Genomic DNA, 27909 nt, shown 5'->3' with positions numbered 1-27909 from the left:
AACATTTTAAGGACCATGGACTATCCCTTGTACATCATACGATGCGACCTCATTGCACTATACATATTCCTTACATGTGGACCTCGGAGTTAGGGTATTCCACCCTCCTCTTGCTGCCTGACTTGAGAACAAGCTGCTTCACGTCTCTGAGCACCAGTTTCCTCATCTGTACCATAAAGCTAACCATACCTTCTTCATGGAACTGTGGCACCATTTAAGTTAAGTAATGCATATGGAAATGCAATTGCCCGAAGCACGGTAAATCCTCAGTAAATAGCATTCAAGTGAATGATCAAGAATAGAAGCAATTGGATCTGGTTATCGATTATACATATAAGAAAGGCAAGCATAGGTCTCCTTAGCATAGGCTTATCGAATAGAGTTGCACAAGCGAAGGCACACGTGCAATCTTGTGTTGTGCCAGAATATTAGTATGGTAACATGACAGGGAGCAAAACAGGGAAATGGGAGGACGTGGACAAGTGAATGACAGGGACGAGATGGGCAACACATAAAGGAAAGGAAATTTTAAAATATTTAGACAAGAAAGGGCAAGCAAGAGAAAATTAAGTTAGAAGGACCAGAAATGAGAAAGAAAGATGCGGCATAGGACGAGATAGCAGCCTTTAGGGGAGCGGTTCCCAGCCCAACTCTAGCTTCGGCCGGGTACTGAGGAGACCACACCCCCCAGTGGGCGGGCCTCGCGGAGGCGGGACTTCCTGTCCCGGGTAGCCCCACTACCTCCGGAAGAGCTGAGCCCTGGATACCATCGGCTGTAGAACCTGCTGGACTTCTTATAATCAGAGGTGAGACCTGAATTTTTTCGCTCGCTGCCTCGCCACCCTGTGGCGGATTCGGCATGCACTGTGGGCCTGGGCGGTGCGGGGCTGCCCCTCTTCGCCGGCGGCCGGCACGGTGGGCGCGGTGGGCGGTGTGGAGGGTCAGCGTCCTCGGGCGGAGAGCACCTCTGGGGCGACCCTTCCTGGCGGTGTTACCCAGAGCCGCCAAGGGACACCGGGCACTGTCCCGATGTTTGAGTAGCGGTTTCACCCACGCGATCGCACTCACCCCTGCGGCAGCTTCTGTGGAACAACCTCCCCCTTTTCATTTTACCGTCCCTGAAGAAGCTCAAGGAGACCTGGCACATTTGCAGCGTCTGTGATGGGGCAGCGACTCAGGGCCCACTGGGGACAGGTGACAGCAGGGTGGCGCCCTGGACGGGAACCGCTGGAAACGTCTCAAGTGTTGATGGCTTCGGGAAAATGGAAGTTAATAAAGCACAGCCTCCTTTTCCCTCAAGAAATGTACCCAAAACTGGGAAGACAGGGCGTGCACACATGAACCAAATGGAAGGGAGACAGTGCTGGGCGCCCTGAGAGTGATGTACAGAGTTGTAGGTGCCTCCCAGGCCAAGGTTCCCTAGGAGCTCCTCCCCGACCACTGCCTCCCTTCCCAAGGAATGTCATTCAGGCTCAGGAGCTCTGTTGCTGTAGCCTCCAGTTACAACGATGTTAGTTTATATCCGCAGACCGTACCTCTCCTCTGAGCTCTGCACCCATGTATCCAGGTGCCCAATGGACGTTTCTTTTTGATTTCACTCATTGCCAGGGTGGAAAATTTGGGCATCCTTAACTCTTAGGTATTTCTTGACATTCAATTTCTCTGTCTAAAAATCATTCCCCTACTCCTGGGATAAGAATGAAAAGAAAAAAGAAAAAAATTCAGAACAGTTCTTGAAGAATTCTTAGGAGTTACTTCTAACTCAAAACATGGCCTCCGTTTTAAACTTTTTAAAATGCTTACATCAGGAAGATAAACCACCTGGCAGAAACTCACAGTATCTGTCCTTCCTCCTGCCTTCCTCTCCTGGAATGTGAGCATAATAGAGATTTCTGAGTAGTCTTCAAGGTAAAACTTGGTTAGTTTTTCTCCATTGTAAAGATGACAAAATCAAGGTTACTTCATAGATGATGCCACGTTTAAAAGTGTCAGTGTGTTCAGTACAGATTTCAGAGTGTGGTCGAGCTAATGGTGAGTTATTTTAGTCTCCAGGAGTCTGGAAAGCTAGGAAAATTGGGAACACTAAAGTGTTTGTTTACCTGCCTCTCTGAAACTCAGGGAAATAAATTTCATTTTGGCTTTTTAATTTTATTTATTTATTTTTAGTCCTGGAATTTTCTTCCATCAGAATGGAAACAAGTTCTTCTACCCCTTGGGACCAGAAGCGTTTCATTTTTAGCATTTTGGAATATTTGCACATATATAAGGAGATGTCCCGAGAACGAGACAAAGTTTAAACACAGAATTCATTTATGTTTCCTATACACCTTGTACACATAGCCTAAAGGTAGTTTTATACAGTTTTTGGGCACTGCCTACTGACTGTGACCCATTATGTTGAGGTCAAGTGTGGAATTTTCCACTTGTGGCGTCATGTCAGTGCTCACAGAGTTTTAGATTTTGCAGCACTCCGATTTTCAGATTAGGAATACTCCATCTAATAGAGCAGTGGACTTCAAAATCAGAACTGAGCTCAAATTGTCTGTGTTACTTTGGGCAAATTACTTCTCCCCTCTGAGTCTTAACTTGTATCTACAACCTTATTTTTTTCGAAAACATCCCTGTGTGGAACAGGTAACTGGTACTCAGTCAGTACTTGTGTGTTGTGCTTCTTGCCTTCAAGGCTGCTTTTATTTCTGCATTTCCAGCATTGTTTCTCTTATTTTCATTTTATTCTCCACACAGACATGTACCTATCTTTTAAAATATCTCTTGCGTCCCTTCTTTCTCATTTTTCAAACCGGTGGTATTTCTTTTTAATGTCATAGGGTATGCACGCTTTGGTAGACAGTTTCATAGAATTTTTTTATAATGAAAATATTTCTACCATAGAAGTAATTTAGGTAAAAATTAATTTTACTTGGCCTATGAATAAAGTTTAAATAATTGAACTCTAGAATAGGTAAGAGGGTGAATGCTGAAATGAAAGCCTGTTGCCGCTTGAGGTGCTTTTATGAATTAACTGTTCTACAACTAAGACTTCAGAGATTCCTCACTGCTTTGTACTTATATGTGTTACATGTGTTCAGAAGATGGCTGATCCTTGGCAGGAGTGCATGGATTATGCAGTGACCCTCGCAAGACAAGCTGGAGAGGTAAGAACTAAAATTTTGTCAGCTGTAATGTGACGGGTGTGGACAGTATGTGGTTGCCTGTTCAGTAAAACTTGTATTTTGGTTAATCTACTTTTTTTTTTCATTTGACTAAACATTTTAAGGAGAATGATAACTCCATTTTTAAATCATTAAACTTTTTGTGGTGACAGTTCTGAATGTAAAATAGAATGTAAGATTATAGAATATTGTACTATGAAGACTACAACCAATAAAGGCTTACTTTGTACACATTTTTGTTAAGAAAATTTTTTAGAATATCAATAAGACACAGTTGACTGTTCTAAGCCATTTCTGTGCTTCATCTTTTCATTTGATTTAAAATTATTTAGGCCTCTTCTGCTTGTTTAACAAAAGAAAAATCTTTTTAGGTGGTTCGTGAAGCTCTCAAAAATGAAATGAATGTTATGATTAAAAGTTCTCCAGCTGATTTAGTAACTGCTACTGACCAAAAAGTTGAGAAAATGCTTATTGCTTCCATAAAGGAAAAGTATCCATCTCACAGGTATTTCTTATTTCAATTTCAAATGATAAGATGAGAAACAGGTTGTATCAGGAAGTTCAGGCAAGAACCAGGGACAAGAGAGACATAGCCTGTAGGGTGTTGTCGGTGGCCTCAATCCAGACTCTGACCTTTTAGCCTTACTAGAATTTGTGATTACAAATCTTGTGCAGGAACATGAGGTTGCTGAGTTTAGGGGTTTTTTCCCATGCTAAGCTGCCAGGGAATAGGAAGGAGGCAATATTGGGTTTCTTTTTGATAAGAGGAATGTTTGGGATATTGGGAAACTAATGTGGCACATGTTTGAAATAGTTATGATGTAGAAGTTCAGCTTTATTCCCCATGTTGCAGACTTCTTTAAATGGTAGAGTGACAGGAGCTTTAGAGAGTTTCAGGCAAAATCCTAAAATCGGGCTTTTTTTTATATACACAGAAGTAACCATTTTAAAGACATGGCAGAATATTTCTGTACTTCCTAGTCATGCTGTTGGTCACTCCTGGCCTTTTTAGCCACTGAAAGGAAAAGAAGTGGTTAAAGCTGTGACAAAATTCTCAAAAAAAAGGCTTGTAGCTAAAAGAAGAAAAGATAAAGGAACGTAATAGTAATGATTATTAGGACAATTCAGTGTTGAATGAAGGAGCATAAATAAAAAAGAAAATAGGAAGGGAAAGAAGAAAACCAGTGAGCTTGGACTCCATTTATGGAATTTACCTTAGATATATTACATAGCATGTTTTAGGGAGGCATGTACACATAGTAATTTTTGTGGGTGATTTGCTTTCCCATTGACTGACACTAGTTGTCTATTACTACAAAGTGGATTACCCTAAAAACTTGGAGGTATAGATGATAAACATTTATTATCCCCCAGTTTCCTAGGGTTGCTTAGCTGCCTGATTCTTCCTAAGACACCTCTTGAAGTTATGTCAAATTGTTGGCCAGGGCTACGGTCATCTCAAGGCTCAACTGGGGCCGAAGCTTCCCCTCCCCCGTGTGATTGTTGGCAGACTTGAGTTCCTTGGGGTTGTGTACTGGCATCTTCCCTCAGTTCTTTGCATGTGGGCCTCTTCATAGAGCATCTCACTGCCCAGTAGCTGTGTTCTCCTGAGGTGTCAGAGGAAGAAACAGTGAACACGATGGAAACCACGGGGTTGTGTGGTGAACTAGGGTCCAACTTTCACACTGTTATTTCTGCTTCACTCTATTGGTTAGAAATGAGTTGCTAAGTCTGGCTTACAGTCACGGCAAGGGATATTAGGCTGTACATCTCCAAGAGAGGAATGTGAGAGAATTTGTGGACATAGTTTTAAAACCACCACATTCCCTTAATTTCTCATGTGCAACAAATGCCATTCCAGGTGTGCATGTGTGCTCATTCGTGTACCCTTACTTATACTGGTATTACATTTTAGAATTGGGACTTCTCTAACTTTTCACATGACTTGACTTTGGGGGACATAAAGGTTCCCCATTTTTATTATTCTTTAGAGTAGAAAAGGAATATGTCATGTTTTATGTTAAACTTTGTTTAGTTAAGGAGATGTGCTAGTTTAAAAATTGTTGAAAGCAGTGTGAACATCAGGAGGTTTGTCATTTTTGTTTTTAGTTTTATTGGTGAGGAATCTGTGGCAGCTGGGGAAAAAAGTACATTAACCAACAACCCCACGTGGATCATTGACCCGATTGATGGAACTACCAACTTTGTACATAGGTATGGTTTTACATTTTTAATATTATCAGTTTGTATAGTCACTGAATTGTCTTTTAGACTCTTCTATTCAGGAATATATACACCTTGGAGAATTGTGTAATATGTAAGTTCTTAGTATAGAGCCTGACACAGAGTCAATATTTTATAACTCAATGTACTCTCCCTGAAGAGAGGCCTGTGAGAGTTAAAATGAGTAGCCCAGTTTGGTAAGATTACACGTAGATGTTATATTTGAAGTTGCCATGTAGCTGGACATATTTCTACTACAAATAGAATTATTCAAGTCTATGAAGTCAAGGTCTACAATATGTATATATGTATTGACTGTTGGCTATTTTAAATGTAGAAAATTCCTCAAAATAAGATTGTAACACAGTATGATAATATCTTTTGTTAAAAATGCAGTATTCAATATTTAACCTTTTCGAATAGGAAATTCCAGATTTCACGTTGTAGCAGAGACAAATAACCCTTCATTTTGCATAGTTTAGTATCTGGGACCAGTTTATTATGGGACCAGGCTGTGGGAAAAAGTACTGAAGAAAGGGGCCTTCTTTTTAACCACAATCAATTTAAAAATGTTGAGATTTAGTTTCATTTTTTTGAAAGAAAATTATAACATATATATAATGTGGTTACTGTATTCATGGTGATATTCAGAAGATATGAAATGGACCGCAGTGCAAAGAGTCCATCCCACTTCTGTCCCCTAGCTTCCCAGGACCCATCTCTGGAGGGGATCACTGTTGTCAGTTTCTTAGGTATTTTTTTTCAGTTATGTTTTTTGCCTGTAGAAGCATCTTTTTTAATGTGTCTGTTTGTATAGGAGGGTACTTCAGAAAGTTCATGGAAAAAATGGAACTCAAAGATAATATGCATTTTCCATGAACTTCTTGAAGGCCTCATGTAGGTACTGCTTCCCTCTACTCTCCCATTTACACAAAATGTTTTATACTATATACTCTGTTTTGTACCTAATGTATTTTGGTAGAGGAGGAGGGATTGTGCTATTTAAATGAAAAATTTTGTAAGCACCTACATTTGAATAGATGAATTTTATTGAACAGTTCTATCTTAGTAAACTTGTATATTTTTTCTTTTTTTTAAGATTTCCTTTTGTAGCTGTTTCAATTGGCTTTGTTGTAAATAAAAAGGTATGTTGTTTTAAATATATGGTTGATAAAATACATTTCTCTTATTTTCTGAGAAAGGGTAAATATATCCCTGTAATAAATTCAGATTTGTCTCTATTCAATTTTATAGCTGCATTATTTGAAATATAAGCTATGGGCCTGGTATAAGTTTCATGACACATTTCCACTGAAGAAAATATGTTTTCTCAGAAGCAGGAGTTGTAAGGAGAAAACTGACACAAAGAACTGAAATACAGCATTTAAACACCAGTGTAGGGGTGGGTTCTGGGTGCAGCATTTAAGATGGTTAACATGCTGCTTGGGACATTGGGTTCAAGGTTAGGCTATGCTTTGATTCCAGTTCCCTGCTAATGGGCACTCAGGGAGGCCACAAGTACCTGGGCCCTGTCACCCCCATGGCAGAACTGGACTGAGTTTCTAGCTCCTGGCTTCGGCCTGGCCTATCTCTGTATTTTGTGAGCATTTGGGAGTGAACTAGCAGAGGGAAGGTCTCTGTCTTTGTCTCTGTACCTTTCAATTAAGTAAGAATAAATAAATAAATGAATAAATATTTAACAGTTCATGGAAAACATAATTAAAAGATAATGTTATTAAGAAAAAGAAACATGATAGAGTCAAATAAGAGGAATTCATGTTTGATCTAAAATGCTTCATAGGGAGTAGGTGTTTAGCCTAGTGATTAAGACACCCACTTCCCACATTGGAGCACCTGGGTTTGAGATATGATCAGGCACTGAGTAATTTTGAACTCTGCATGAGGTTTCTGCAAGATTTGGTTCTGAAGCAAGGATTCTTACCTCTGGTAATGGAGTTCATGGCAAGCAAAATTGTAGATGGTAGTTGAATTTGTGTAACAAGGAAGGACCAATCTCAATATGAAGAGCTAAAAGGGGAATGGAAACAGTGGAAGAGGAGGAAAAAAAAAATTGAGGTCTGCAACTTTTTTTTTTAAAGATTTATTTATTTTTACTTGAAATTCAGATTTACACAGAGAGAGGAGGGGCAGAGAAAGAGAGAGAGAGAGAGAGAGGTCCTTTATCCGATGGTTCCCTCCCCAACTGGCCACAACAGTTGGAGCTGTCCAGATCCAAAGCCAGGAGCCAGAAGCTTGCTCTGGGTCTCCCACGTGGGTGCAGGGGCCCAAGGATTTGGGCCATCTTCTACTGGCTTTCGTAGGCCATAGCAGGGAGTGGGACAGGAAGTGGAGCAGCCGGGTCTCGAACCGGCACCCATATGGGATACTGGCACTTCAGGCCAGGGCATTAACCCGCTGTGCCACAGCGCTGGCCCTGAGGTCTGCAACTTTTAAGGGCTAAGAGAAGAAGGTTCAAAATGGCACTGAGTGGGTGACATTGATTGAGTGAGGTAAGAGGACTAAGACAGTACTGCTAGAATTATGGAGGTTCTAAATTAAGTACTAAAGAAGTATGGATTATAGCCAGCAGTCTCCAGTTCTTCAGGTAAGGCAGTTGGACAGTAAGAGTTCTAGTGATCCCTGGGTGGCAGTTTCAGAGGATGGTTGATCAGGACAGAAGCCAAATTGTTGTAATATATTAAGGGGAGATTAGAAAATGCAAAGTGTAGACTACTCTGGCAGTGAAGGGAAAACTAGGTTTTGTAAGCATCTTAATGCATTTGTGCTGTTTTTATTGGCACACAGTTCTGGAAGCTGGGAAATTTAGGCCAAGGTCCTGGCAGGTTCCATGGGGTCCCATGTGAGCTGAGGTCTTTTTCTTCTTCTAAGATCAGACCTTTAGTAAGGCATTAAATCTTCTTAGGAGGGTGGAGCCCTCATGGCCTAATTACTTCCCCTACCATTGCACTTGCAATTAAATTTCAGCATCACCTTTAGAGGGCACAAATACTCAAACTATAGTAGCAAGGGAGACAGAAACTTGATGGAAAGGTACTAGAAGAGAAATTAGGATAGGAATCATAACACAGAGGGCAATGTTCACCTTAGAGAATAGAAACATCCTTCTTCATCTGAGGCTGAAGGTAGGTATGGGGGTGCTCCTACTAAAGTTTAGGCGTGAATTGAAGGAGAGAAAGATTTCAGGTCAGATGACCTATGACCTCTTTGTTCATGCTAGAAATTAACACTGTAAATCTAGCCATTTCAATACAATATTATAGTCAGTACATCTGATTTCATGTTGCTTTCTGAATGTATTGAGTTTATGAAGAAAACAGATTCATTAAGGGAAACTTGTTTTCCTTTTGCAGATGGAATTTGGAGTTGTATACAGTTGTATAGAGGATAAGATGTATACTGGCAGAAAAGGAAAAGGGGCCTTTTGTAATGGGCAAAAACTTCAGGTTTCACAACAAGAAGGTAAGTGTATCCTCCAGTTTTTGTGCAGTTGATACCATGCGCTTTATTTTCATGTTAACCTATGGAGTTCTCCAGCTGAGAACTGCTTCATAGATTGTGGGTTTTGTTTTCCTCTTAGTGTTCCTCTGATCTGATGCCATTGGACCAATAATTAGACAATAAATCTGAAAAATAAATTAAAACTGGGAATCATTAAAAATTAGACAAATACTTTTTTTAATGAGCTAGATGAGTGGCATTTGAAGTCTTTTTGTTATATGACATCTGATTGACATTTTGAGTCCTTTCTTCCTCAAACTACATCCAGTATTTTCTAGTTTGTACTTTCAGAGGGTTCTTTATGTGTAACAGGAATACAAAAATACTTCAAAACAGTTTAACTTCAGAATTCTTCTAGACTTTTATAATATTCTGCCACAATCAAACATGTGAATTGAGAGCAGATTTTTAGTTCATTTCCATTTATTTAACTCTTCAGACCCCAAAAATTGAACAGTGCGTCTTGATTTTCAAGATGTAACAGATGAATAAAGGTACATGGTAGAACTGCAGGAGTGTGATACCTTTCATAGAAGTAACTGCATTTTTATAATTACATTAAACTTTACATGATCTGTAACTTAATTAAGTGACTGTAAGTAGTACAACAGTTATGAACATGCTAGGAACAAACACAGCTGTCTCCGCTGGTGGGAAGAGCTGAAGTGTGGGGACTGTTAAGAGTATTGTGAACTTAAGTCACAGTGTTTCAGATGGGATTGAAAGACATTGGATAATGAGTCAACTTAGTGACTGGAGGTCAGATGACAGAGTTACCACTTAATTTTAACTATGGCTTTATTGCAGATCTGTATATAAATTCCTTATTGAATTTAATTTCTAACTTCTCTTTGGTTTATATTTAAAATATTTTGCTTGTTTCCCACGAACCAGGAAAATTGATTTAATTCTTCACTTTTTGGGTAATTATCTAAGAAACTAGATTTTTTTGATACTTAAAAGATGCTGACAAGGATAATAAAATTATCAGTTAATATTTAAAGGCTTAGAAACATTTGATAAAATCAGAAAGAAGAATATAAATTTCCTATTTTATTCTGAATTACAAGTGTCAATCTTTATTATAATTCTAACGGGGCCAGTGCTGTGACATAGGGGGTAAAGCCACCACTTTCAGTGCCAGCATCCCATATGCGTGCCAGTGTCTATCCTGGCTGCTCCACTTCCAATCCAGCTCCTTGCTAATGACCTGGGAAAAGCAGTAGAAGCGGAAGATGGCCCAAGTGTTTGGGTCTCTGCTACCCTCGTGGCAAACCTGGAAGAAACTACTGGCTTCTGGCTTTGGACTGGCCCAGTGCTGGCCATTACTGCCATCTGGTTAGTGAACTAGCAACGGAAAATCTCTCTGTGTCTCCCTTTCTTTCTGTAACCCTGAGTTTTAAACAAATCAATACATTTTCAAAATAAAGTCTGGCCCCAAAGTGATTTTTTTTTTTAGATTTTTATTTATTTATTTGGAAGGTAGAATAACAGAGAGAGAGATGGCCACAATAGCTGGAGCTGAATTGACCTGAACCCTGAAGTCAGGAGCTTCTTCCAGGTCTTTCACGTGGGTGTAGGGCCCCAAGCACTTGACCATCTGCTGCTGCTTTCTCAGGTGCATTAGCAGGGAGTTGGATTAGAAGTGGAGCAGCCAGGACACAAACCGGCATCCATATGCGATGCTGTTGCCACAGGAGGTGGCTTTACCCACTATGCCACAGTGCCGACACCTAAAGTGATTTTTTTTAAAGAATTATGATTATTGGCTGGCGCCATGGCTCACTTGGCTAATCCTCCACCTGCAGCATCAGCACCCCGGGTTCTAGTCCTGGTTGGGGTGCCGGGTACTAGTCCTGGTTGCTCCTCTTCCAGTCCAGCTCTCTGCTGTGGCCCGGGAGGGCAGTGGAGGATGGCCCAAGTGCTTGGGTCCCTGCACCCGCATGGGAGACCAGGAGGAAGCACCTGGCTCCTGGCTTTGGATCGGCGCAACGCCAGCCATAGCGGCCATTAGGGGAGTGAACCAATGGAAGGAAGACCTTTCTCTCTGTCCCTCTCTCACTGTCTATAACTCTACCTGTCAAATAAAAAAAAAAATAAATAAAAAAAAAGAATTGTGATTATTAAAATCGAGTGATTATTTTAAACATTTTATCTTCAGATATTACCAAATCACTCTTGGTGACTGAGCTGGGCTCTTCTAGAACACCAGAGACTGTAAAAATTATTCTTTCTAATATGGAGAAACTTCTTTGCATTCCTGTTCATGGGTAAGCTCTTTTCATTTCCCATCTTAAAATCCCAGATAATTTAACATTGTAAAGGAATGAGGTTTGCTTTAGATAGAAAATATTTGTTAACAGGCATCGGATCAGCACCATAATTATAATTTTGTAATGTAATTTTAAACACTTCTTTTGAAAATAATTTTAAATTCCCAGTAAAATCGTAGAAATAAAGTAGTACAAAGAACAGTGGTATTGTTTATCCAGAATGACCTTTTGTTAACATTTTACCTCATTTGTGTGACCACTTTACCATTCTGTATGGATGCATGTGTGTTCTTCTGCATAGATACATAATTTTTCTCCTGAACACTTTTAGAGTAAGCTATGTTTATTATGACTTGTACACACCTAAGTACTTTATTTATTTCATAAGAATAAGAATATTGTCTTCTATAACCATGATACAATTATTGACTTCATAAATATACTTTTCTCTAATCTGCCATCCATAGTCAGTTTTGTTAATGAACCCAATCATGTGCTTTCTAGCATTTTCCTGTCTTTAATGCAAGATTCAGTCTATGTTTGGCATTACATTAAGTTGCTATGTTTCTATTTTTTTGTTTCTTATTTATTTATTTTTACTTAGAAACCTTTTATTTAGGGTTTATAAACTTCATGTATTTCATATATACAAATTTAAGAACACAGTGATTCTTCCTACTGTACCATCCCTCCTGCTTATACTCCCACCATGCTTCCTTCTCCCTTTGCTATTCCCATTATCATTTTTTACAAAGATCTATTTTCAATTTTATACACATAAGATTAACCCTACACTAAGTAAAAAGTTCAACAAATAATATAAAAAAAAAAAAAAAACACAAAACTGTTCCTCAACAGTTGAGACAAGGGTTGTTCAGAATCATCACATCTCAAAGTGTCAATTTCACTTCTATAGATTTCCTGTTAGGTACTCTATTACTTAACACAAATCATGGAAAACATATGGTACTTGCCTTTTTGGGACTGGCTTATTTCACTAAATATAATGGTTTCTAGTTGTATCCATTTTGTTGCAAATGACAGGATTTCTTTCTTTCTTTTTTTTTTTTTTTTTTTTTTTTTTTTTTTTTTTTTTTTTGCTGCTATGTAGTATTCTGTAATGTACATAGCCTATAATTTCTTTATCCAGTCATCAGTTGACGGGTATCTGGGTTGATTCCATATCTTAACTATTGTGAATTGAGCTGCAATAAACATGGGGGTACAGATAACTCTTTCATATACTGATTTCATTTCCTTTGGGTAAATTCCAAGGAGTGGGATGGCTGGGTCATATGGTAGGTCTATATTCAGATTTCTGAAGTATCTCCATACTGTCTTCCACAGTGGCTATACCAGTTTACATTCCCACCAACAGTGGATTAGGGTGTCTTTTCCCCCAGATCATTGCCAGTATTTCTTGTTTGTTGATTTCTGTATGAAAGCCATTCTGACTGGGGTGTGATGAAACTTTATTGTGGTTTTGATATGTATTTTCCTGATGGCTAGTGATCATGAGCATTTTTTTCATGTGTCTGTTGGCCATTTGAATTTCCTCTTTTGAAAAATGCCTGTTCAAGTCATTTGTACATTTCTTAACTGGATTGTTTGTTTTGTTGATGTTGAGCTTCTTGAGCTTTTTGTAGAATCTGGTTATTAATCCTCTATCAGTTGCATAAAAATATTTTCTCCCATTTGTCAATTTGGCTTTGATTGCCTCTGCTTCTGGGATCTTTTCCACAAACTCTTTGCCTATGGAAATGTCTTGCTGGACTCCCCCAATGTTCTCTAATAATTTGATGGTAGTGGGTCATAGATTTAGGTCTTTGATCCATTTTAAGTGGATTTTTGTGTAAGATGTAAACTAGGGGTCTTATTTCAAACTTCTGAACATGGAGATCCAGTTTTCCCAGCACCATTTGTTGAAGAGAGTATCCTTGCTCCAGGATTTGATTTTAGTTCCTTTGTCAAAGGTAAGTTGGTTGTATATGTGTAGAGTGATATCTAGAGTTTCTATTCTGTTCCATTGGTCTACCCATCTGTTTTTTTGCCAGTATCAGGATTTTTTATTATAACTGACCTGTAGTTATTTCTTTAAATCAGGTATTATGATGCCTGTGGCTCTTTTGTTGTTGTATAAGATTGTTTTAGCTATTCAGAGTCTCTTGTGTTTCCATATGGATTTCAGCATCAGTTTTACTAGATCTGAGAAGAATGTCCATGGTATTTTGATTTAATCTGTAAATTGCTTTTGGTAGTATGAAAATTTTGATGATACTGATTCTTCCAATCCATGAAGATGGAAGATTTTTCCATTTTTTTGTGTCTTCTTCTATTTCTTTTTTTGTTTATTTTTTCAAGAAACCAGCTCTTTGTTTCACTGATATTATGTATTATTTTTTGGTTCCAATTTTGTTTATTTCTTCTCTAATTTTAATTATTTTTTTTCTCCTACCTAATTTTGGATTTGGTTTGTTGTTGTTTTTCTGGGTCCTTTAAATGCATTGATCGCTCATTTATTTGGTGTCTTTCCAATTTCTTGATGTAGGCAGCAATTGCTATAAACTTCCCTCTTAATAATGCTTTTGCTGTATCCCATAAGTTTTGATATGTTGTATTGTCATCTTCATTCGTTTCCAGATATTTTTTATTTCTCTTTTGATTTCTTCTATGACCCACTATTCATTCAGGGATATGTTGTTCAGTGTCCATGTGTTTGCATATGTTCTAGAGATTGCTGAGTTGTTGATTCCCAGCTTTATTCCATTGTGGTTCCAGAAGATACATGGTATGATTTTGAATTTTTTGAATTTGCTGAGACTTGCTTTACAGCCTAGCATGTGGTCTATCCTAAAGAAAGTTCCATGTACTGGTGAGAAGAATGTGTATTCTGCCACTGTGGAGTGAAAGGTTCTGTAGATATCTGTTAGGTTTATTTGGTGTATAATGTCAATTAACCCTGTTGTTTCCTTGCTGATTTTCTGTCTGGTTGAGCTGTCCATTGCTGAAAGTGGAGTATTGGAGTCCCCCATTACTATTGTATTGGAGTCTCTATCTCCCCATTAGATCCATTAACATTTCTTTTAAATAGCCAGATGCCCAGTAATTGGGTTGCATATATGTTTATTATAGTCACATTATCCTGTTGAGTTGATCATTACAGAGTGCCCTTCTTTGTCTCTTGTAACAGTTTTGATGTTAAAATCTATTTTGTCTGATATTATGATGGCTACACCATCTCTTTTTGGTTTCTGTTAGTGTGGAATATCTTTTTCTATCCTTTCATTTTCAGTCTGCACAGTCTGCATGTATCTTTGTGGGTGAGATGTGTTTCTTGTAGGCAGCAAATAAATGAGTCTTATTTTTTTATATTTATATTTTATTTTATTTAATGAACATAAATTTCCAAAGTACAGCTTATGGATTACAATAGCTTCCCCCCCCATAACTTCCCTCCCATCCACAACACTCCCCTCTCCCACTCCATCTCCCACTCCCTCTCCCCTTCCATTCACATCAAGATTAATTTTCAATTATCTTTATATACAGAAGATCAATTTACCATATATTAAGTAAAGATTTCAACAGTTTGCACCCACACAGAAACACAAAGTGTAAAATACTATTTGAGTACTAGTTATAGCATTAATTAAACACCTAAGAGTAATTGTGTATTAATTACAGAGTTCAACCAATAGTTTTAAGTAGAATATAAAAAATACTAAAAGGGTAAAGTATTAAGTTCTTTTTTTTCTGTTTTTTTTTTTTGTTTGTTATATAGTTTTTTTTATTTAATAAATGTGAATTTACAAAGTGCAGCTTTTGTATTGTTGTGGCCCCCCCCACCTCCCTCCCTCCCATGGCCCTCCCCTCTCCTGCTCCCTCTCCCATCCCGCCCTTGATCAAGTTTCATTTTCAATTACCTCCATATACAGAAGACCAACTTAGTATATACTAAGCAAGGATTTCAACAGGCTGCACTCACACAACCACACAAGGTATAGGGTATTGTTTGACTAGTAGTGTTGTTTTTAAGTTTCATAGTAGAACACATTAAGGACAGAGATCCTACGTGGGGAGCATGTACCCAGTGACTCCCGTTGTTGATTTAACAATTGGCACTCTTATTTATGACATCAGCAATCACCCGAGACTCTTGCTATGAGCTGTCTAGGCTATGGAAGCCCCTTGAGTTCACCGACTCTGAACTTGTTTAGTCAAGGCCGTATCACAGTGGAGATTCCTTCCTCCCTTCAGAGAAAGGTGCCTCTCTCCTTGATGGCCTGATCCTTCTGCTGGGGTGTTGTTCTCCAGGATCTTTCATTTAGATTGTTTTTTGCCACCGTGTCATGGCTTTCCATGCCTGTGAGATGAGTCTTGTTTTTTAATCCATTCAGCCAGTCTATATCATTTAACTGGAGAGTTGAGGCCATTTACATTCAAGGTGGCTATTGACAAGCAACGACTTGGCCCTGCCATTTTTCCATAAATATTCTTATTTACTTTGGATTTCCTTTGTACTTTTACTGGGAGATTTTCTTCCTTTACCTTCTTTCATAGTGATGACTATGTTTCTATGTTTCTGTGTGAAGCACATCCTTAAGCATCTTTTGCAAGGCTACATGGGTGGTGATAAATTCTTTCAGTTTCTGTTTTTTATGGAAGGTCTTTATTTCACCTTTGTTCATAACTGACAGTTTTGAAGACTACAGTATTCTGGGCTGACAGTTTTTTTCTCTTAAGATTTAGAATATGTCTCACCATTCTCTCCTCGCGTGTAGGGTTTCTGATGATAAATCAGTTGTGAGTCTGATTGGAGAGCCTCTGAAAGTAATCTGGCATTTCTCTGGTGCAGATTTTGGAGTCTTTTCTTTGTGTTTTACTGTGGAGAGTTTGACTACAGTGTGTTGTGGTGAAGATCTTTTGTGGTCATGTGTATTAGGAGTTCTTGTACTTAGAAATCCCTTTCTTTCTCCAAATTAGGGAAGTTTTCTGTAATCATTTCACTGAATTGTCCTTCTGATCCATTCTCCTTTTCTGCACCTTCAGGAGCTCCTAAGACCTGTATGTTGAGTCATTGATAGTATCTCATAAATTCTCAACATTGTTTTTAATTTTTCTAATTTCTTCTTGTTGTTTTTGGATTGACCATAAAATTTTCAGAGATTTTTCTTCTAACTTAGATATTCTTTCTTCTGCTTTCCATCACATTTTTATTTAATCTATCAAATTCTTCATTTATAATATTTCATTTTTATTTCTCTTTAAAATCTCAATTTCATGGGAAAAATGTTCACTCATGTCATATATGGATCTCTTTGATTTGCAGATTTTCTGCTTCTGAGTAATCCTATGATTAATCTTTTGAATTCCGTTTCTGGCATTTCTTCAATCTTCATCTTCACATTCTGTATTTGAAATGTCGTTGTGTTCCTTTGAAGGTGTCACGTTGTCTTATTCTTGTTTTTTGAATTTCTGCATTTATTTTTAGGCATTTGTGGAGATACTTGTTTTTGTTTTTGTTTTTCTTTTGGTGGCTTTTATCTTTGGACTGTGCTTCTTTGGCTTAGTGGCCTGTCTGCTCTTTCAGTGAATACCCAGAGGCTTGTGCTTGGTGTGGTCAGGGAGCTGTGTTCAGTGCTTGAGGGTGCAGGGAATATTCAGGGTAACACCCAAGTTGGGCGTGGTAGATATCCTCTTTTTTTTTTTTTTTTATTTAATCAGAGGGAAGATTTTCATCAGCTCTGTTAGCCTAGTCTCACCCTCACCTCCTCTCTTCCAAGTTGAGCAGTGCCCTGGTGCTAGTCCCAGTGGGTGCAGTACTTACCTACGCTGCCAAAAGAACCACACAAAGGATCCATGCACTCCTCATTGTGAAAAAGGATCCCACCACAATGACGCACCCCAGGCAATCAGGGATCCCTGAGGTTGTGGTCTTGCCCACAGTGACTGCCCAGAGACCCAACCATACCCTGCGCCCTCCCACACAGCCATAGTGTTTCCACAGTCCCTGCACTCAAGGCTCTCACAGTCACAGGACACCAAGGATCTACCCTACCTTGCCATAGTCCGTCCTGTCCATAGAGAGGCAGAGATGCTCCCAGAGCCAGCTGCCTGTGGGTGCTCTGCCTAGGCAGTTTGAGCCCCAGAGCTTGTAATGTGTTGGGAGCCTGGGAGCACCTCACAGTCCTGGGTGCCCAGCCCCCTGGCAATCCTCCTGGCCAGATTGTTTTGTCTTCTCTTGGCTGGTTGGTTAGGCATGGCCACACAAGCTGGCACAGCTGTTATATATGTCCAAAGTGTTGCCTGCCCTCAGCTAGTTGCAGGGAACCATTTTTGAGGGAGAGATAGAAATATGCCCCATTTTTTCCTCGAGGTTGGCAATTACCCTGTCCCCTACAGGGCTCCGGGCCGGACTCAGGCCAGGCTCTCTCCACAGTTGTATTTCCAGTGGCTTGAGCTACTGCAGTCTGGTCTTACCTCACTCTCGAAAACTAGTGCTGAGGCTCTCGGCTACTGGGGTCCTGTGTTGTGGCTGTGCTTATGCTGTGCATCCACACCCTCCACATAGAACCACAGTGTTCTTCCTTCCGTGGAGTTTCCACTGCAGTTTTCTCCCTAACTCTTCCCTGAGTTTGCACTCTTTCAACTTTTTTAAACTCTCTCCTCCTAGTTTGGAGTAGTAAGCTCCCTCCGTATTCCGCCATCTTGGGGTTTTGCCGTGTGTTTCTTTAGCATTCTTTAGTGTAGAGCATTTCCATAACCTAGATATGCTAGGTAGACTCAGAAATAATTTCTGGCTTTATCATGAGTTATTTCCCTCTTGTCACTTCTTATTTTGTGTATCTGTGCTTTTTCCTTTGTTGTTTTTGTTTTGTGTTGTTACCTAGATTAGTAATGTATTATTTTACTTTTTCAAAGAACCAGGCTAATAATTTAATTTCTTCTGTTTTTTTTTTTCTTTTTTGCTTTATTATTTTCATTCTTACAGTTTCTTTTGGTTTACTTTGTTGTTTCTTTTTTTCTTTCCTTTTGAAGTGGGAAATCTATTTTAATTCTTTGGTTTCTATTGATAAAACTACTTAGGCTATGAATTCTCTTTTTAGAGCTTATTTATTTTTATTTTTAAAAGGCAGAGAGACAGAGACAAAGACAGAGAGGTCTTCTGTCCACTGGTTCACTTCCCAGATGCCAACAACAGCTAGAGCTAGGCCAGGATGAAGCCAGGAGCTGGGATCTCAATCTGGATTTCCCACATTGGTGTCAGGGACTCAAGCCCTTGAACCACCACCAGTTCCCTCCCAGAGTGCCCATTAGCAGAAAGCTATATCAGAAGCAGAGTAGCAGGTACTTGAACCCAGGCACTCTGATATGAGTTTCAGGCATCCTAAGTAGTGACTTAACTACTGTGCCAGATGCCCACCCCAGGCTGTGCATTTTTATCTGATCACTGCTTTCAGTGTATCCCATAGATTCTGACATGTGCTGATGTAATTACAATTATTTTTCATAAATTCTATAACTTGTTTTTATTATATAAAATATACCCAAAAGTAATATTTAAAAATTTCCACATGGAGAGGCCTTTTTGGTTTTTTATTTGTTTGATTTTTAATCTGCAGTTTATTGCACTGTAAAACTTTTACTTTATGGGACCTACTGGATGTTTTCTTTTTGCCCTAGACTGTGATCAATTGTGTGAAAATTTCATATGCACTGAAAAAAATGTATTCTCTGCTTTCAGGATATAATGTTCAATACATAGCTGAAAGATCTTACCTTTTCATAGTTTTAGTTTTATTTTATTTTGTATACTTGCTCTGTCTCATGTTGAGAATGATGTGTCAAAGTCTGCTTTAATGAGTATGTTTCTTTGTATTTCTTTCAGTTTGTGCAGCTTCTATTTCATGTAGGTTGAAGTTCTGTTATTAGGTACCTTTTCATAATCATTACACCTTCATTGTATAATTTTAACACAATAAAATATTCTTTTTTTGTTTCTTGTTTGGGATCTTGAAGTCTACTTTTCCACCAGAATTGTAATCCTTGCTTTCTTGCTGTTACTAATTGCCATATAAATCTTTGTACACCCTTCTATTTTTAGCCTTTTAAATCACTGCATTTTTATACAGCTGTGGGATAGTAATACATTTTTATGGTTTTATTTCACCACCAATTCTTTTAACCTTCTCCCCTCTGAGAATCTCCTCTCTGACTTATAAGACTCTTAGGAACTGATCAGAATCAGCTATTAATCTGGCCTATTTGCAGACAAGTTGACTGAAGTTCAGAGAGCTGATTTCACACAGCTGCACAGGGATATGACTAGAGTCCTGGCTTCCACATAATTTTTCTTTCTCCAGTATTAGAATTCTCTTCCAGGAGTTGCAGCATTCAAAGTCTAGTCTGACCGTTGTCCCAGCTGTAATTATGGGGTAAATGTGTGGTCTGTTGTACCACTGAGTTAGGTGAAAGCGTCAAGTCTGTGTCATGTAGAAGTAGAACGTTTCTGGATGATGTCCATGATGAAAGAGCAGTATAACTTAAAAAGCCTACAGCTGCAGTGAGTGTCTTAAAGCAAGGACTTTAACCATGGGCAATAAAATGGTTATGTTAGCCATAAAAGAGTGGCAAGGGGTTTATAATGTTAACCTTTTATTTTGCCATTGGCTGACATAAAACGAGTTTTTTTTTTTTTTTTAAATTAGGATTTCTTTTCAAAAATATAACCAGGAAATGTTACCAAGGAGTAATGTTGGTTTGATTTCTTTCTATGATATTTTGCATTCAACCAATTCTTTAGTTTTTCAGTGTGACTTCAGAATTACTTATAAAAAATAAAATGAAACTAAAGAGTCTTGATCAAAATAAATGCCTTAAATAAGAAGAAGCATCTAATAGTTCTTAAGTAAGAAATAGCATTTAGGAGACAAAGTAAGCTATTGTAGATCCGTTGTCTATGTTTAATTTTGGTATTCAGTTAGATGCACTTCACCTTGTAATACCAAGTGTGTTGGCATCATGGCTTTTTGAATAATTCTATCATAATCATAACTTTTTTAAAAATATTAAGGACTTTTTATATGCTAGGAAGTCTACTAGGTACTACATAAATAATTTGTAGTCATTACGAAAGTGGTCTAAGGTAAGTTGGTAGTACCATTTTGATGACAAGAAAGCTAAAACCCAAAGAAGTAACTTCTTCAAGGTCATGGTTTTTAACAGCTTAACAGGGAAGAATCCCAAATCTCCATGACACTGAAGACAGACCTTTTCTCTCTATCCCATGCTAGCACTATAGGAGGATCAGACTACAGTAGAATTCACAACATGTGGTGCAGAATCTAGACCACAGTCTTAATTACCTGCTCAGTAAGCTGTGTGGTAATTCTTTGGTAACATGTATCCATAAAAGAATATGTTCTTGCTGACTGTGAGGCCACTTGCAGAGAGCCCAGTATTCATTAGTAGTAGACATGGGGCCAGCATTGTGCCGTGAATTAAGCTGCTGCTTGTGACACAGAAATCCCATATCAGAGCACCAGTTCAAGTCCCAGCTACTCTGCTTCCCAGCCAGCTTCCAGCTGATGGCTTGAGAGCCTGGGGCCCTACCACCCATGTAGGAGACTTTGACCTGGCCCAAATCTGATGTGGCCGTGTTGGAGTAAACCAACAGATGGAAGGTCTCCTCCTTTCTTCCTCTACCTCCTTCCCTCTCTGTCTGCCCTCCCTCGCCCCAAACAGCTCTCCCTTTCAAATAAATAAACAAAATAGAATCTTCTTTTAAAAAGAGGCAGAAGCACTGCTGGTATCTATCACTGTTGTCCTTCCAGACCAGGATTCTAGAAAGACAGGTTCAGTCCTCAACAGCAGCGGCTGGGACAGGCCAAAGCCAGGAGCCTGAAACTCCATCCAGTTGTCACATGGGCAGGACCCAAGTACTTGAGACATCATCTGCTGCCTCCCACCCTGCACATGAGCAGGAATCTGGATTGCAAGTAGAGGAGCTGGTACTGGAATCAGGCACTTCAATACAGGATGCTGGTGTCCCAAGCACTGCTTAACCACGGAGCCAACTCCTTTCCCTTAATCTTTTTTGGGAGAGAGAGAGAGAGATTTCAAGATCTTCCATTTGCTAGCTCACTCCTGAAATGCCTGCAAAGCCCATGGCTGGGCCAGACTAAAGCCAGAAGCCAGATCTCCATCGGGATCTCCTACATGAGTGGCAGGAAGACAAGTACTTGGGCCATCATCTGCTGCCTTCCAGGTACGTTAGCAGGAAGCTGGATCAGAAGCATCGTATAGTGGGGACTTAAACCAGGCACTCTGATATACCATGTGGAATCTCAAGCTGCGACTTAACCACCAGCATTCCAGGCAGACACAGCTTTGTGTCCTGGCTGCTCCACTTCCAATCCAGCTTCCTGCTAATGAGTAAAACCCATTTGAAAGTGACTTACAGGGGCCAGCACTGTGGTGCAGCGGGTTAATGCCCTGGCCTGAAGTGCCAGCATCCCATATGGGTGCCAGTTCTAGTCCTGGCTGCTCCACTTCCAATTCAGCTCTCTGCTATGGCCTGGGAAAGCAGTAGAAGATGACCCAAGTCCTTGGGCCCCTGCACCCACGTGGGAGACCCAGAAGAAGCTCCTGGCTCCTGGCTTTGGATCTGGACAGCTCCAGCTGTTTATGCCATCTGAGGAGTGAACCAGCAGATAGAAGACCTCTCTGTCTCTACCTCTCTGTGTAACTCTGTCTTTCAAATAAATAAAATAAATCTTCAAAAAAAAAAAAAGTGATTTGTAGACATGTGACCCCTTTCTGTTAAACATACTCCAATATATATTTCTTTTTTTAAAAAAAGATTTATTTATTTGAAAGGCAGAGTTACAGACAGAAGGGGGAGACAGAGAAAGAGAGAGAGAGAGAGAGAGAGAGAGAGAGAGAGAGAGAGATCTTCCATCCACTGGTTCAATCCCCAAGTGGCCATAATGGCCAAGGCTGGGCCAGGCTTAAGCCAGGAGTCTAGAACTCCATCTGGGTTTCCCACGTGGGTGCAGGAGCCTAAGCACTTGAGCCATCCTCCACTGCTTTCCCAGGCACATTAGCAGGGAGCTAGATTGATTGTAGAGTAGCAGCGCCCATATGGGATGTCAGCATTGTAGGTACCAGCTTAACCCACAGTGCCGGCCCCAAGTGTAATTTATCTTTAATTAACAGAATATTCCAAACATTATTTTTAAAACCAGGAATTAACATTGTTAAGTATTCGAATGCACAAACTTTTCAAATTTTGAAAAAATTACAATCCAAGTTCCATTCCAGGATTATATGTTACATTTCACTGTCATTTCTCCTCAGTTGCTTAACTTCCTTTGTCTTTAGGACTTGACAGTCTTGAAAAGTACAGGCCGATTATTTTGTAGTGTGTCTCCTCATTTGTGATTGTTTTATTTCCTCTTGATTATGCTTAGATTATGCATTTTTCACAGGTTCTGTCCTCAGTGTTTCAAACAGGAAGCACATGGTACCCTTTTTTCCTATTGTGAGTGATGTTACTTGTTTTGCTTTAAAGATTTTATTTATTTATTTGAAGGAGTTACAGAGAGAGAGAGGGAGAGATTAAGATCTTCCACCCACTGGTTTACTCCCCAAATGGCCAGGGCTGGGCCAAAGCCAGGAACTTCTTTCAGGTCTCCCACATGGGTGCAGGGGCCCATGCACTTGGGCCTCCTTCCACTGCTTTTCCAGGTGCATTAGCAGGGAGCTGGATCGGAAATGGAGCAGCGGAAACTTGAACTGGCATCCATATGGGTTGCCCGTGTTACAGGTGGCAGATAACCCACTTTGCGTTGTCATAGTGGTAATGGTTGGTAATGGTAGACTATTGCAAAGATGCTATTTTTCCATTTTAATTATATTTGTTATAGAGTGATACTTTGATGCTGCTCAAATGTCAAACTCTCATCCACTAATTTTAGCATTTATTGATGATTATTTCCTGAGTCAGTTATTACTGTGGTAGCTGTCAAGTAGTATCCATATTTATCTTTTTTTTTTTTTTTTTTTTTTTTTTGACAGAGTGGACAGTGAGAGAGAGAGACAGAGAGAAAGGTCTTCCTTTGCCGTTGGTTCACCCTCCAATGGCCGCCACGGCCGGCGTGCTGCGGCCGGCACACCGCGCTGATCCGAATCCAGGAGCCAGGTGCTTATCCTGGTCTCCCATGGGGTGCAGAGCCCAAGTACTTGGGCCATCTTCCACTGCACTCCCTGGCCACAGCAGAGAGCTGGCCTGGAAGAGGGGCAACCGGGACAGAATCTAGCACCCCAACCGGGACTAGAACCTGGTGTGCAGGCGCCGCAAGGCGGAGGATTAGCCTAGTGAGCCGCGGTGCCGGCCTCCATATTTATCTTAACTTGGTCTGTTTCTAAGAGAGAGGTGCCGTGAGAAGGCAAACCTAAAGTGATCTGCCATGGCAAGCCTGAATTGATACAGAGCCCAGGCGTGCTGGTGTCCTTTCAGGCACATGTCTGTTACACACCGAGTTGGCAGTGACCAGTAGCATGATATGTTACACCTTCTAATGACTGCATTGTGTGTGTGTGTGTGTGTGTATAAAACAATATGGGCTCTAGTGCTTGGGTTTAAACAAATATAAATATACATACATGCCTTTTTGCTGAAATTATAGCATTTTCCTCAGTTTTTTTCCTCCCAAAAAATGATTATTTCAGTGTTTATCTTTTTAAATCATTCTTTGTGAGGATTCATTTTATGATTTGTATAATACATCAGGTTAATTAGATTTTACACATTTTTTATTTTAAGATTAGATACTCCCCTTACCCTTTTTTGTACGTATTCTTTAGATTGATTGAAGTTATCTCAGTCAACATTTCACATAAACTGAAGTTGAGAAGGAATGCCTTGTTTGAAAGGATTATTTTTTAAATCTTGTTTTGGAATTCTATTTGTTAGGATCCGAGGTGTTGGCACGGCAGCTGTTAATATGTGCCTCGTGGCAACTGGAGGAGCAGATGCGTATTATGAAATGGGAATTCACTGCTGGGATATGGCAGGAGCCGGCATCATTGTCACCGAAGCTGGTGGTGTGCTAATGGATGTAACAGGTAAAATCACAGGGCAGTAAAGCATCGTTTTTTTTTCCACATCTGTTGAGCTTTTCCTTTTGTTTTTAAAATATTTTATTTATTTATTTATTTGAGAGGTAGAGTTACAGACAGAGAAAAATATCTTTCATCCACTGATTCACTCCCCAAATGGCTGCAATGGCCAGAGCTGAGCCGATCTGAAGCCGGGAGCCGGGAGCTGGGAGTCTCCTCTGGGTATCCCACATGGGTGCAGGGGCCCAAGCACTTGGCATCTCCTACTGCTTTCCCAGACCATAGCAGAGAGCTGGATCAGAAGAGAAGCAGCCGAGACTAGAACTGCTACCCATATAGGATGCTGGCACGGCAGGCGGAGGATTAACCTACTGTGCCACAGCGCTGGCCCCTCCATTTTTTGTTTTTTAAAGATTTATTTATTTATTTGAAAGTCAGAGTTACACAGAGAGAGGAGAGGCAAAGAGAGAGAGAAGTCTTCCATCTGCTGGTTCATCCCCAATCAGCCGCAACAGCCAGAGCTGTGCCGATCCGAAGCCAGGAGCCAGGAATCTCTTCCAGGTCTCCCACGCGGGAACAGGGGCCCAAGGACTTGGACCATATTCTGCTCCTTTTCCAGGCCATAGCAGAGAGCTGGATCGGAAGTGGAGCAGCTGGGACTCATACCGGCACCCATGTGGGATGCTGGCACAGCAGGCAGCGACTTTGCCTGCTATGCCACAGTGCCAGTCCCATGACCTGGTAGTTAATAGTGCCTGCAAATTACACTGGAGTGCCTGGATTTGATTTCTCGCTCCAGCCCCATCTTCTTGCTAATGTGTACTCTGGGAAGCAGCAGTGATGGCTCAAGTAATTAGCTTCCTGCCACCCAAGTGGGAGACCTGAATTGAGGTCCTGGCTTCTAGCTTCTGCCTGGCTGTTGTGGGTATTTGGGAAGTGAACCAGCAAATGGGAGATCTCTGACTGCCTTGGTCTCTATTTCTCTCTGCTTCTCAAATAAATCAAATTCTTTAAGAAAAGATGCTTAGAAATTCAGTATGTACAGCCAGGGCTTAAACATTGTAACCATGTGACAGAGTAGATTTTTTTATAAGAGAACTGAAAATATTAAAATGTTAGGATGAGGGTTGGGTGCAACAGTTAAGTCACCACTTGGGACACCCACATTCTATATTGGAGTGCATGGTCTGAGACCAAGATACTCCCAATTTTGAACCAGCTTTCTGCTAATGCTTACCTGTGAGGTGGTAAAAGCTCATTACTAGGGTCCCTGCCACCCAAGAGGGAGATCTGACTTGAGTTCTTGGCTCCTGGCTTCAGCATGGCCCAGCCCAAGTGTTGCTGACAATTGGGGAATGAACCAATGGAGGGAAAACTGTCTCTCTTTTTCTCTGTTCCCCTACCATGACCTCTCCCTCCCAAAATGTTAGGATTGATTCTAGTATATGGATTATTTTTGTGCGGTAATAACCATTTTCCATATTTGATTTGATTTTAGGAGGGCCATTTGATTTGATGTCACGAAGAATAATTGCTGCAAGTACTAGAGCACTAGCAGAAAGGATTGCCAAAGAAATACAGATAGTACCTTTTCAGAGGGATGATGAAGATTAATGACTGCAGCTCACCTTCAGTGACAGCCACTTTTCCCCAGATGCATTGATGCACTGATGGACATCTGTTTCCGATGTAGGATACTGATTTCAATTGTCTTTGATGTCCAGATGAAAAAATTGGAAATTGTTCCATAGACTAAGACTAGGTATGTAAGAATAGCCATAATGTTTGTTTCACTGTTGTAAAAAATTTGCATGTAAGAATGTACTTTACAGGAAGTAAGCTGTTCGCGAGATATGTATTACACCAGCTAAAATGGTCCATTAGAAGGTGTGTGTTTCTAAATATATATAGTCCTCAGGAATATATGACCCTCAGAAGTGTAACCCTCAATCAGAAAGTTACCTTTTTGGAAACAATTTTCTCTTTGGTTCTAAAAGCCATCTTTAAGTTTGTAAGGATATAACAGGGACACCCTAGCCAGACATTTTTTTCTTTGCAGAGAGCCCCATTTTCTTGTATTCATCAGTGTACCCACAGTGCTTCGCACAGTGACTGCCAGACAGTAGACAGTTCAAAAACATGCATTATGAGCATTTTAAGAATGATACATGAAGTCAGGAACGCACCATTTCGTGTGTTTGCTTCAGGTTGTAAAGTTAACATTACGTAGTTTTCCTTTTTTATATTTCACATCACCGTACTGCCAGGTAGCATTGCAGAGTAGACATTTCTGTGATTAATGTTTTCCAAAGCACCTCATCACAGGGTGCTTCCCTTCAGTGTCCACAACCAGGGGCCAGAGGAGAAACTGTTTCCCGAAAGCACTCTTCTCAGTGTCTGTTCTAATCAGATCCAGTCTACCCTGTCTGAAGGAGGCTCACACCGCTGCGGTGGTACTGGCAATGCACTGTGTGGTTAACACTGAACCATTTGGTTTCTTCCCAAACTCCTTAGTTAACTTCACTGCTGCTGTACTGTAGGAAGCCTTTAAGTATTTCTTAATAGCCTTTGGCCTAGAAAATGCAAGAAGAAAATTTTACTGGTTCATAGACATTTCTAAAGCATTAATTTATTGTTTAGCTTTGTCTCTTGGCTTGTGAACAGCTTGTTAAATTCTGTTATACGGTTGTATGAGCCTTGCATTTGATAAGATGAAAAACGCTTCTTTATAGTACTCAAGGTTGGGGGTTATTTTATTGTTGTGTACGCCTAGTACACTAAATATTTATGATACCAAGATTTAGGTATTATAATAATTTCTGTACTTACACTGTTGGTCACTTTTACTTTAAACATCTCATACTGTATTCTAAGACCAGTTGTTTTTGCAATTAAATTTATTTTAATTAAGTCTATCATGAATAAAAGTTTAAATAAAAAGTGTCGTTGGTATCCACATGATTAAATTTATAATTCAGACTTCTGTTGGGGGTTTTGAGTTGAATTACCCATTTGGAACTTGCAGTTGTGATTGCATATATATATTCTGATTTTTTTGCTTGTATTTTGTCCAACTTTTCCAAAGGCGTTAAATTTTTTTTTTCCTATAGGTAGCTTTACATCTTTATTCTAAATGCACTTGGGTGTTTTGTGGCTGAAATTTCTTTAGATATTGAAAAAAGTTGTTTGACAAGTAAATTATCCAAAAATAACTTGAATGTATTTCTTGTAAGTAACGAGACTTCTTAGACTTAGCATATGTTATGCAGCGGGCATGTTATCTTTTTATATGTGTATATACACACAGAGATTTCTACCATAAAATATAAACATTTGAACATCCTTCCCCCCTTTTTAAGCAAAAATAAGCTCTCCCTATTATGTCCTTTTTTTCTGAAGAATCCTTTGGCTTCCTTTGGCCTTATTACTGATTTTGAGAGATGGTTTACAGTGTCTGGGTCAGCACCTTACCTGTGTTATAGGTCATTGTGACTTACTGGCCTGAATTTCAATATTTACTCTCAAGCCTAAAATGTTTCAAGAAAGAAAATAATAATCCCTTAAAATTGTTTTCACTGTGGTCCATAGCAGTATCTTTG

At 39.7% G+C, this 27909-nt stretch overlaps 1 protein-coding gene across 4 annotated transcripts; it reads left to right on the top strand.

The window, feature by feature from the left end:
* The first annotated feature begins 739 nt into the window (after positions 1–739).
* Positions 740–27250, top strand: IMPA1 (inositol monophosphatase 1). Of its 4 annotated transcripts, none has more exons than XM_017341415.4 (9): positions 740–806; positions 3093–3155; positions 3545–3678; positions 5283–5387; positions 6496–6541; positions 8768–8876; positions 11077–11185; positions 24165–24316; positions 25809–27250. In XM_017341415.4, the coding sequence occupies exons 2-9, from the start codon at positions 3093–3095 to the stop codon at positions 25922–25924; spliced, it is 834 nt and encodes a 277-aa protein (XP_017196904.3). In that variant the 5' UTR covers positions 740–806; the 3' UTR covers positions 25925–27250. The 4 variants fall into 4 exon arrangements, with proteins under 4 accessions (XP_017196904.3, XP_002710704.3, XP_089191595.1 ...); XM_002710658.6 differs by having other exon boundaries at positions 3090–3155; XM_089335469.1 differs by lacking the exon at positions 11077–11185.
* Positions 27251–27909: the final 659 nt, after the last annotated feature.

The sequence above is a fragment of the Oryctolagus cuniculus genome, chromosome 6 (assembly GCF_051225735.1).
Source record: "Oryctolagus cuniculus isolate XC-2025 breed Fujian yellow rabbit chromosome 6, ASM5122573v1, whole genome shotgun sequence".
Lineage (NCBI taxonomy): Eukaryota > Metazoa > Chordata > Mammalia > Lagomorpha > Leporidae > Oryctolagus > Oryctolagus cuniculus.
This window is presented reverse-complemented; position numbering and strand designations above follow the sequence as displayed.